This window comes from Bos grunniens, chromosome 21 (assembly GCF_055505025.1).
Source record: "Bos grunniens cultivar Pamir isolate PY7600 chromosome 21, Bosgru_T2T1.0, whole genome shotgun sequence".
Lineage (NCBI taxonomy): Eukaryota > Metazoa > Chordata > Mammalia > Artiodactyla > Bovidae > Bos > Bos grunniens.
Window position 1 is genome coordinate 43,276,431 of NC_141185.1, and position 12,215 is coordinate 43,288,645.

A 12,215-nucleotide genomic window follows, 5' to 3' on the forward strand; every position below is an offset into this window, starting at 1 on the left:
GGGGATCTCTGGCCTGAAGAACAGGAGGACTTTCTCCTGAGGACAGAATCGCGACTCCTGCCTTACATCTAATGCAAAGTCCTGTATAAGAGGTATCTAACAGGCTCCCACTTGGTGGGGTAGTTGCTTCATCGGGCAGGGGCTCCAAGGAGAACTGATTTAGTTCAAAGTAAAGAATTTTGTTTCATGGAAAAGGAAATGGCAACCCACTCCAATATTCTTGCCTGGAAAATCGCATGGATGGAGAAGCCTGGTGGGCTATAGTCCATGGGGTCTCAAAGAGTCGGACACGACTGAGCGACTTGACTTTACTTACTTTACTTCCCATGCTGAGACCATACCACTGCTTTTCTCATAAGAACATTTAAGTACTTGAGCATTGTTAAGTTAAAGATACCTTATTTCTGAGCTTTCACTTGGAATGTTTATTTTAATGTGTTCTTTATTTTGCACTGGTTCTACCTATAGTTACATGGTATATGTATGGCTGACTTGTAATGATTCTAGAACAGTGCTGCTTAAACGATCTGCGATGAAGAACCTTTTAAAAGATTTCTTAAATCTTTTTAAAAATTTCCAATCCTTCGCGAGCCAGAACTTACGCAAAAACACAATAAAAACATCAGACTACTAAAAAAAAGAATTTTGTTTCACAGTCACAGCTGCACACGTGCAGTGAGTGCACACACTTACAGGGACCTCCTGACCACCAGTGATGAGCGAGCTTATGCAATGGACTCACCCAAGAACGTGCTGTTTTCACACTGTTCAGAGCAGGTGGTGGAGGACACAAGCCACAAGTGGGGCTGAACCCAGCCTAGGCTCTGCTAGGCTAAATATTTAGTATTTAGTTGACTTTTCAATATTGTGTAAGTTTAAGGTGTACAGCCAAGTGAATCAGTTATAGCTATATATGTGTGCTAATGTGCTCAGTTGCTCAGTCCTGTCCGACTCTCTGTGACCCTATAGACTGTACCCCACCAGGCTCCTCTGTCCATGGACTTCTCCAGGTAAAAATACTGGAGTGGGTTGCCACTTCCTACTCCAGGGGATCTTTCTGACCCAGAGATTGAACCCACATCTCTTGCATCTCCTGCATTGGCAAGTGGCTTCTTTACCACTAGCGCCACCTGGGGGAAGCTTACATATACACAAGTTCACTCTGAGAACATAGGCCATTAAAGAGTATCGAGTAGCATTCCCTATGGTATGGAGCAGATCCTTATTAATTATCTGTTTTATGTACAGCAATATGTATGTGTCAATCCCAATGTTCCAGTTTATCCCTCCCCCACCCTTATCCCACCCCCAGTAACCATAAGTTTATGTTATACATCTTAACTCTGCTTTGGTTTTGTAGGTAAGTTCATTTGTAGACTTTTTGTTTTTTAAGATTCCACACATGAGTGATATCACATGATATTTGTCTTTATCTGACCCACTTCACTTAGTATGAGGACCTCTGGTTGCATCCATGTTACTGCAAATGGCATTATTATTCTTTTTATGGTTGAGTAATACTCCATTTTTATACACACCACATGTTCATCTATTCCTCTGTTGGTGGATGTTTAGGTTGCTTCCATGTGCTGGCTATTGTGAATGGGGCTGCAGTGAACATTTGGGTGCATGCGTCTTTTTTGAATTATGGTTTTCTCTGGTCCTCTTGTGCAGGATGGCTAAGAACTCCCGCATGAGCCTCGCCAGTGCTTCCAATGAAAACTACACATTCTGCTGGCGGGTGTTCTGCGCTTGGGATTACCTCATTGGAAACCCAGAGGCGGCCGAGAGCAAAACCGCAGCCATCGTGAACAGCATCAGGGTGAGTTAGGGAGCCTGTCCAGGCTGCCAGGAGTCAGGGCTCTGCAGACCACAGCCTTTATAGCAAGAGCCGCTGGCCTTCTGCTGGGGGTCAGCATGGTCCTGTTCCCACAGTGCTCAGACCAAGGCAGCCACAGTCTCCAAAGTCATGTGACATGATGTGTTTCCCGCCCCGCCCCCCACATGCCCCAAACAATCTGATGGTGTACAGGAGGAAGACACTGGAACTTTTTAAAAAAAATTTCATCCTTCTAAAATTTCCATGTGTGTATCTGTGTTAATTTGCATAATTGATTACTACCATGTTGCATGTATTTAACTTGTAAATGAATAAATACATCTATGTGGGAGATATCTTAGTGTTGACTTAGAAGATAACACAGTAAAAAGCATTCAGAGACAGAGCTCCTGAACAACAACATTACAGCTAAATGGTGCCTGCTTCTGAGAAAAAAATGATTCAGATCATTTTGATGATCTCAATAATTTACTTCTCCATTTCTTCTTTCCATTCTCTAGTTGCCTTTTTAAATCTATTATTATACAAAGTGCTGATATCAATAGAGTCTTATAGAATGAAGTCTAGGCATTGAATTTATGATTAAAAATACTGGATAAGTCATTTCTCTCATAAACTATTTGTAAAAATTTATGATTAATGATAATGCTAAGCTTTCGATACTGTATGTGTCTTTCTTTAAAGGAGGCTATACTGGAAGAACAGGAAAAGAAGAAAAGCAAAAACCTGTATGTATGACAAACTCCCCATACTAGAGTCATTGATAAGCTGTGTTAATTTGGTGCCCAAGTCACCAGAGTCTATCTCATTTTCATACAACGTCAGGCAGTTCTTTTCTCTTAAAATCTATCCATCTCATAATGTGGTAGGTGGGAACCCTATAATTTTTCTCTCTTTAAGAATATTTACTATTTATTTATTTGGTTGTGACAGGTTTTAGTTGCGGCATGTGGGATGTAGTTCCCTGTTGAGTGTCTAGTTGCTCAGTCATGTCTGACTCTTTGCGACCCAATGGTCTGTAGCACACCAGGCTCCCCTGTCCTTCACTATCTTCTGGAGTTTGTTCAAATTCATGTCCAGTGAGTTGGTGATCCTATCCATCTTATCCTCTGTCGTCCCCTTCTCCTTCTGCCCTCGATCTTTCCCGGCATCAGCGTCTCTGCAATGATTTGGCTCTTTGAACCAGGTGTCGAAAGTATTGGAGCTTTAGCTTCAGCATCAGTCTTTCCAATGAATATTCAGGGTTGATTTCCTTTAGGATTGACTGGTATACAGAGCAATGTTTATATGTTGATCCCAACCTCCCAATTCATCCTACCCCCTTGGGGTCTATGCATTTGTTCTCTACATCAGTCTCTCTTTCTGCTTTGCAAATAAGTCATCTCTACCACTTTTCTAAATTGCACGTAAAAGTGCTAATTGTGCTGTGTTTGTTTTTCTCTGTCTGACTTACATCACTTTGAATGGCAGTCTCTAGGTCCATCCTCACTGGTGGTTTAAGCTCATGGTTAGTTCCTGCGATGCAGAAAGCCTGTCCAGGGGATGCTGGAGACCTGGGGAGTTGAGGAAACACCAGCCCCTGAGAGGAAGCAGTTGTTATGGGGGGATGGACTCTCCATAGGGTGTTGGAAAATGGATTCTAGCCCTCTCTTTGTCATTAATTTCTATGACCCCAAAATGCCCTTGACTCTTCGGGGCAGCTGCTTCCTCAGCTATGAAATGAAAGGATGGGACTCCATCTGTGTTCTCAGGGGGCAGAGAGCACCACCCACATGAGGATTACCTGCAAGGTGCTGCAAATGCAGATCCCTCCAATGCCCACCTTGATTGACAGCATTAACATCTCTGAGAGTGAGACCCAAGAGTCCATATTCTTAGCATGTCTCGCAGAGTAAACCTCACAGGTGATTTTGATGTTCCCTCAAATGTGAAAGCTGCAGCCATCCTGAACACATTCCCACTCAAAAATGTCTCATTCAGTGATTCATTATTACAAGCAAACAAATCAGCAGAAAGTCCAGTTCTCATTTCTCTCCCACACACAAATCCTGAATCCTCCTGATTCTGTCAAAATGTGAGGAAGACATGCATCTGGGCTCCCTGTGTGGAGCCTAGCGTACTGTCCCCATATCTGCCTCTCCCTGCAGGGCAGTGACTATCTGTCTGCGGGTTGTCGCCAACATCCTGGTGCTTGTCTCACTCGCTGGGAGCATCTATCTCATCTACTTCGTGGTGGACCGGTCCCAGAAGCTGGCACAGTCCAAGAAGGAGCTGACACTCTGGGAGAAGAACGAGGTACCCACACACAGTGGCAGACCCTCCTCTGTTTCCTGGGTGTTTCTTAGTTTTTATTTTTAACGAATTAATTAATTTGCACCAGGTCTTAGTTGCAGTATGCAGGATCTTTAGTTGCACCATGTTGGATCTAGTTCCCCAACCAGGGATGAAACCCAAGGCCTCTGTACTGGGAGTGCAGAGTCTTAGCCACTGGACCACCAGCGAAGTCCCCCCTGTGGTGTTTCTTAAGTGGATTCACTGGAAGTATCTCCATGGAAAAACTGTAGTCCTCTTATTCTAGAGCACGGATCACAAGGGCTTGGAACCAGAGTGGCAACACTCAGGCTTGGCTGAATGATATCCCTGGTCTTAATGAGGAAGGTTTTGATTCAAAACCACCCTCAAGATCTGTACATTCTTTCCCTTGGAGTTGCACTGCTGACTGTGCTTTGCTTTCTTGGCTTTGTGTTTCTTTATATGCATGTTTCCAGAAACTGACTTAACCAGCATTTGCATTAGCAATTGCATTGTCTTCCATTGCATGTGTTGAAGTTGACCATGTGGGGATTGTTGAACATTTAGGCGGTTTCCATATTTCTATATTTTGCCTGTGCTGGGTCTTCACTGCAGTGTGCAGGCTTCTCTTGTTGCAGCATGTAGGTTTAATTGCCCCGAGGCATGTGGGATCTTAGTTCCCCGACCAGGGATCGAACCTGCATCCCCTGCATTGGAAGATGGATTCTTAACTATTGGACCATCAGGGAAGTCCCTCTGTATTTCTAAGTCACAATAATGCTTCCCAAAATAGCCTCACACCAATGGCTCATTTTTGTAAAAGTCCTTTCCCCTCCATTATGTGACTATTCCCACAAATAGAAGATTACAAAGAGGAAAGTTATAAGCAGTTTTATAATTCTTACTAATTATTGTAAGACTCTGGTCCTGAAAGTTTGGTTTGATTTACCTGTAAATATTTGAATGGCAGAAGTAGCACAAATGCCACCTCTCAGACCACTTCTATAAAAATAATTAAAAACAAAGTGTGCAGCCAATACATTCATCCTCAATGTACAATAATTTTTCAGAATCTGAGACTGCATTACAGAGTCTCTTCTCATACCTCTGTATTTTATGTCAATTAAGTGGGTTATAGAAATATGTGCTTGTGTGTGGATAGATAAATTTTTGAAAGATAAATTCAGAAATTATTTCTTCTTTAGCTCACACCTCTCATGTACCAGCTAAGCCTCTGCTTTCACTTGCCATAAATACAGAGAAACAGGAGTCATTCAAAAGTAATGCTCTAAATCTTGCATGTGCAGAAAGAATATTTATTACCTCTCAGACTTTCCTTATCTGTTCTTAACAGCTGCAGTTATTTTCTTCTTCTATCCAAGGTAAGAAAAGTATAAATAGAATAAGATGGTAATTGAAGAAGGCGGCCAAGACACCAGTGAATCCCAAATGGCATGTATGAGTGTCTTTATTTTAAGGAAAGTTCCTAGAAAGAATAAGGCTTCCCTGGGGGCTCAGTTGGTAAAGAATCTGCCTGCAATGCAGGAGACGTGGATTGGATCCCTGGCTTAGGAAGATCCCCTGGAGAAGGAAATGGCAACCCACTCCAGTATTCTTGCCTGAAGAATCCCATGGACAGAGGAGCCTGGTGGGCTAGAGTCCCTGGGGTTGCAAAGAGTCGAACACAACTTAGTGACTAAACTACCACCGCCACCACTGGAAAGAATAAACCCATGGCAAAGTGGCCTTGTCAAGCAGCTAATTAGCTAAGATTTGGGGGAGGTTTTCCATGTAAGAACTGCATGATCCTCTGAATACCCCTCTCCCCTACCAAACATTAGGCTTCGAGATCAATTGTCAGGTGATGTAGGCTGAGATTCGGGGGTGGGGGGCCCTTGAAGAAGCTCGGTGGGGCGTGCATTCTCTTGGTAGGTGAGTGTGGTGGTCTCCCTCGTCACCATGCTGGCACCATCGGCCTTCGACCTTATCGCCGCCTTGGAGATGTACCACCCACGAACCACACTGCGCTTCCAGCTGGCAAGGTACGGCCACTGTGCTGGGAGGTTTCCTTATGGGTTCACTGTCTGGCCACCCACCGTGGGAACTCAGTCTCTCAGGAGCCAGGGCTTGCTTTGCCCCACGCTGCCAGCCTTAGCACAGGACTAGCCCTATGGAGCATCTTAGGCACAGGGGTTGAAGGATCGGAAGGACGGGGAAGAGGAGGTAGGGAGAGAGGAGGGGGCTGGAGAGGAAGGACCTGGAAGACTGGATGGAAGAGACGGATGAAAGGGTGGTGATGAGAACAAGAGGAAAAGACAAGGAGGGAGGGAGGGAGGGATGGAGAGGATGAGAAAAGGGGAAAACAGGCAGAAAAAGCAGATGTGAGAGAAAGAGGACCAGAAGATGAAGGAAAGGCTGCCCTGTTTTGCCCACATTTTGAGTCCCTTGGTGGATTGACCACAAGAGGTGAGAGACTCTTGCTGTCTTTCCAGATGTGAGATGAACATAATGCTTTACTCGTAATTCCCCAAAGCACAGACCCATAGAGGCTATGTCAGGATGGTCAGTGGGTGTTCAGCAGGTGGTAGATGCAGATGTGAGCCACAGCAGACTAGGGACAGGGGAGGTCAGAGGGGCCGGCCTCATGAAACCACATTTCATTGCTAGCATTGGCTTCATCACTGTCTTACTGAAAAATTTCCATCTCCTCCCTGGAGCAGCCTCTTTGTCAGTAGACGTGCAGCTTTAGGGGATGTTCTGTTAGGGTGATGGTCGCAGAGGACAGAGATATTAGAACCTGGCTTACTTGTCTCCCATCCCTCTGGGCCCTCCAGTGCTTTGATTGTATTTCCTCTTGTAACACTGGATCACGTTCTACAGAACAAATTTCCCCCAGATCACTTTGTGAAGAATGACTCTCTTTCAGGAGTCAGCAAATATTTTCTGTAAAGGACCAAGTACATCTTTTTTTTTTGTTTGTGTCTATTCTTTGAAAAAATATTTATTATAGAGAGATAATTGAATAAGATGAAAGCAAACATTTTAGTCACATATTCAAGAACAACTATATATTACTACTAGAAATAGAAACCAAATAAATCTCAGTTTCATTGCAACTGTTCAACTTGTCACCAATTAAAGAAGGCCATTCACCAGCTCAAAAGAGATGGGGAAATGCTAAACATTCAGAAATTGAGCAAAAATTCATTTACTTGAATTTTTTTAGGAAAAAAAAGTTTTACAAAGACTTTTTTTTAAAAAAAACTAATACTCTAGATACAACTCATGGTATGAATTTAATAAATTAAAAGCATTGCTTGGGAAAAAGTAAGGTTCTACGCCTAGAAAAAGGCTAATTTTCATACATACATTGTGTCATAAACTACTGTGATTAAAATAAAAATATTATTGTTGTCTATGATATAAAGACATAAGTAATGCAGAGTGTCATTATGTACCTTAAAAGACAACAAATAAGGTCCTTTGCAATATATCAGCACTTCTTACATTCTTTCATGCATCCACATGGGTTTTTTTTTTAATTTAATTTAATTTTTAAATTTTACATAATTGTATTAGTTTTGCAAATATCAAAATGAATCCATCACAGGTATACATGTGCCCCCCATCCTGAACCCTCCTCCCTCCTGCTTCCCCATACCATCCCTCTGGGTCGTCCCAGTGCACTAGCCCCAAGCATCCAGTATCGTGCATTGAACCTGGACTGGCATCTCGTTTCATACATATTTTACATGTTTCAATGTCATTCTCCCAAATCTTCCCACCCTCTCCCTCTCCCACAGAGTCCATAAGGCTGTTCCATACATCAGCGTCACTTTTGCTGTCTCGTACACAGGGTTATTGTTATCATCTTTCTAAATTCCATATATATGCACCAAGTACATCTTTTTAATCGTGCTGGTCTATGAAGTCTCTGAAGAGAGACTATGAAGGTCTATGAAGGCTCAATTCTGAGGTCATAGTAGGGAAATGACCATGGACCATACAGCATCTAAGGGGTGTGCCCGTGTTTCTTGCAGCTTTATTTCCAGAAATAGAAGAGGGTAGGATTTGGCTAAAAGGCTGTTGTTTGACAGCCTTGAAGTCCAACGGAAGTCCAATTGTCGTTTCAAAGATAGAAACACTTGAAAGATCAGGGGATGGCATGTGGAAACCCCTCATCCAGGGTGGCTCTATGGGAAGGGGTGGTCCCAGCCCCTGGGCTCCAACCCTTGCCTCTGTGCTGCGCTCAGCACCTCCTCTGTCAACCCAGGAGAGAGAAGAGCATTCCTCAGCAGCTCCGTCACAGATACACACCAGGGAGAAGCAATACTATGATTGCATTCCTAGTATACAGATTAACCTCGTTGTTCCTGTTCAAAACTAGAGAAACAGAGGCATCAATAGACTTGCCCTTCATGAGTTCAGTTTTTTTTTTTTAACACAATCTGATTCTGAAGGAAACCAAGGGTGAAAACCAACCACTGTCTTAGCCTAAGCACGGTAGTCACTCCAGAATCATGGCAGAAGCATGGATCAGACAGAAGCATGGATTTTGTGTGGTGGTGTGCTCATTCAAGGTGGATTTGTGGCTTTCAGGGTCCTTGTACTCTATCTGGGGAACCTCTACAGTCTGATCATCGCCCTCCTGGACAAAGTTAACAGCATGAGCATTGAGGTGAGTGCTCTGCCCTGGGAACTTGCCCAGCTGCCCACTGCCTCCCCCATACCACACACAGACACATGCTCACAAATACACATACACACACACAAACATTTACACACATATATGCACATGCACAAACACATGCAAACACTCATACACACATGTGTGTGCACACATATACACACGTGCACACATATACACATACACATGTGTGCACGCACATGTGCACATGTGCACACACGTGCATATATATATGCATACACACACACACACACACATTGGGCTTCCTAGGTGGCGCTAGTGGTAAAGAACCTGCCTGCCAATGTAAGAGATGGAAGAGGTGCCGGTGAATCCCTGGGTTGTACAGATCCCCTGGAGGAGGAAATGGCAACCCGCTCCAGTATTCTTGCCTGGAGAATTCCATGGACAGAGGATCCTGGTCGGCTACAGTCCATGGGGTTGCAAAAGAGTTGTACATAACTGAAGTGACTTAGCATGAAGCATGTATACAAATATACATACATATGCATACATACACACAAACACATGTACACATATACACACAAGCACACAGAGAGACATACATATACACATGCACACATATACACATAAGCATACATATATATATATACACACACACACACGCACACAATCACACATATACACACACACATACAGGGCCATCATCAGTATTGTCAGCATTACTGCTTGTACTTGCAGTCCATTCTTCATTTTGGAAATTCAATTCAGTTGTGGTCTTCTCAACATAAGGATGGGAAAATTAGTCCCATTTCCAAGATAGAGAAAGTGAGGCCAGAATTGATGGCTAGTCACTGATAAGTGCTAGAATGAGAATCTGGGTTTCCCGATTGTCTTTCCCGGAATTCCACCAGGAAAGGCTATCAACAGCTCTGGTAAGTGATCCCGGGAGGATTGCAGGCTATGTGACTCACTCAGAAAATCAGGAGATATAAACATCTTATGGAGAACAGTTCAGAGCAGCCCCACTCCCAATACCCACCAGGGGATCCACTCCCAGCCTAGGGTAGGTTTGGAGTTCATGTTAAACCTGATCCACCTGTGAGAATATCCCAAAGGGCAGGGGGAGGAGAGGCAGGGAAGAGGAGGTTTCTTAGGGTTGTTTATATAAGCCATATCTGACTAACATCAAATCCTGTGGCTTGTAAGACAGCAGAGGCCATGGGGAGTAATGGTTCTGCATCAGGGCTTTGGTGTTGCAAAGACTGGGTCCCTACCTGCCACCTACTAGCATCTTACTTCATCTAGCTGAGCTCATCTCATCTATCACACCCATTCCTAGTACGAAGCACTCACCTCATCTATCACATATCCTATCTATCACATGGAATAATCATTCTTACCTGACCCTCTCATGAGAATGAGAAATAGAACAGACTATAACCTAGGACAGCCTCTGACACTTACGAGTGACCAATAAATACTATTCAATTACAATGTCCATTCCTGGACCCTTTCTAGTCAAGTGGTTATCAACCAAGCTAGAGAGAGTGGGAGAGTGAGAAAGACAGAGAGATGGAGACAGAAACAGAGATACAGAAAGAGATTATTCCCAAGCATTGCAATGATACCCTTGGTGTTCATGATAGATTGTTACTTACAAATACAGTAAGTCCCCTACATATGAACCTTCAAGTTGCATACTTTCAAAGATGTGAACATGCTATTGTGTGCTAGCTAAATTGTAACTGTACTACTGTACTTTTCAAGGTCTTGTACTGTAAGAATAAAAATGTTTTGTTTATTTTTGGGGTCTGTTTTTTAATGTATTATTTGTGTGAAAAGTATTATAAACCTATGACTGTACAGTACTATACAGCAGATTGTGTTTGTTGGGTACCTAGGCTGACTTTGTTGGACTTATGAACACAATCTCAGAACTGAACTCGTTCACATGTTGGGAACTAACTGTAACTGAGCAACTTCTTTTCTTCCTTCCCTCTGTCTGCAGGAAGCTGCTCCCCAAAATAGCACAAGTCACTGGATAGATTCTACCGTCTTCTTTGCCACCAGGGCAGCCCCCGGAGAAGAGAGATGGTCCACACTTGGGCCTGGAATAGGGCTCAGGAGAAACAGCACGTGGGCCTCGGAAGAGGCCAACATTCCAACTTACATCTCACCTCTCTCAGGAGCCAACAAGACCACAGTCTCCACCCGGAGTCCACAAGACCAATGCTGGGAGACCTATGTTGGACAGGTAGGTTGCTGTCCTTTACAAAACCCTTTTGAGTCGATTTCATCTAGCAACTCTCTGACTGCCATTATGCCTCTTTTATAGAAAAGAAAAATAAGTTCATTGGGGGTTTAAGATTGCCCAGGTCTCAAAACAAATAATAATAACCAGTGTAAAGACTCTTGCAGTATTAACCATGTGCTTGGCCCTGTTGTAAGTGCTTAGTCTAGAATTTTATTGTTATCATCCTTAGAACCAGAGATAAGGAAATTGAAGCACAGAGGTTAAGTAACTTACCCACATGACAGATAGTTAAGGGGCTTCCTTGATGGCTTAGCGGTAAAGAATCCTCCTGCAATGCAGGAGACACAGGAGACGTGGGTTTGATCCCTGGATCAGGAAGATCCCCTGTAGGAGGAAATGGCGACTCACTCCAGTATTCTTGCCTGGAAAATCCCATGGACAGAGGAAGCTGGTGGGCTATAGTCCATGGGGTCACAAAGAGTCGAACACGACTGAGCATGCACACATGTAAAAGCAGAGTGATACCCCAAATGCAGGCATCTGCTCCAAACTCTGTGCTCTGAGCCCATCTGCCTCACATTTGCTCTATTGTCTTGTGTAGAGAATCTCATTCCCTAGGTATTATCCCATAATCATGCCTCAAGTGGTCTCCTATTAAATGGCTCCGAATCATAGATTTTTTTTTTCCTGGTTTGGTGTAATGCCGGCCTCAAATATAAAAATTCAAATGAACAATTTTTTTTAAACATTTTTTTGATGTGGACCATTTTTTAGTCTTCCCACTTTGGGGCTTCCCAGGTGGCCCAGTGGTAAACAATCAGCCTGTCAAGGCAGGGAAACACAGGTTCCATCCCTGGGTTGAGAAAATCCCCTGGAGAAGGAGATGGCAACCCACTCCAGTATTCCTGCCTGGAAAATTCATGGACAGAGGAGCCTGGCAGGCTACAGTTCATGGAGTCATAAAGAGTCAGACATGACTGAACACACACATGCACAATTTTTTAGTCTTTATTGAATTTGTTTTATGTTTTACAATATTAGTTCTGATCTACATTTTGGTTTTTTGGCCCCGAGGCATGTGAGATTTTAGCTCCCCAACCAAGGATCTAACCTGGCCTCCCTGAATTGGAATGTGAAGTCTATACCACTGAACACCAGGGAAGTCCCCAGATGAACAAATA

The 12,215-nt window shown here is 43.5% G+C and overlaps 1 protein-coding gene across 1 annotated transcript in view; it reads left to right on the plus strand.

Moving 5' to 3' along the window:
- TMC3 (transmembrane channel like 3) overlaps positions 1-12,215 on the plus strand; it is a 54,933-nt gene that overhangs the window by 19,994 nt on the left and 22,724 nt on the right. The window contains exons 8-13 of the mRNA XM_086364201.1: positions 1,675-1,822; positions 2,525-2,568; positions 3,988-4,135; positions 6,065-6,174; positions 8,732-8,810; positions 10,789-11,034. Coding sequence (XP_086220327.1) covers positions 1,675-1,822; positions 2,525-2,568; positions 3,988-4,135; positions 6,065-6,174; positions 8,732-8,810; positions 10,789-11,034 — 775 coding nt within the window. The remainder of the gene's footprint in view (positions 1-1,674; positions 1,823-2,524; positions 2,569-3,987; positions 4,136-6,064; positions 6,175-8,731; positions 8,811-10,788; positions 11,035-12,215) is intronic.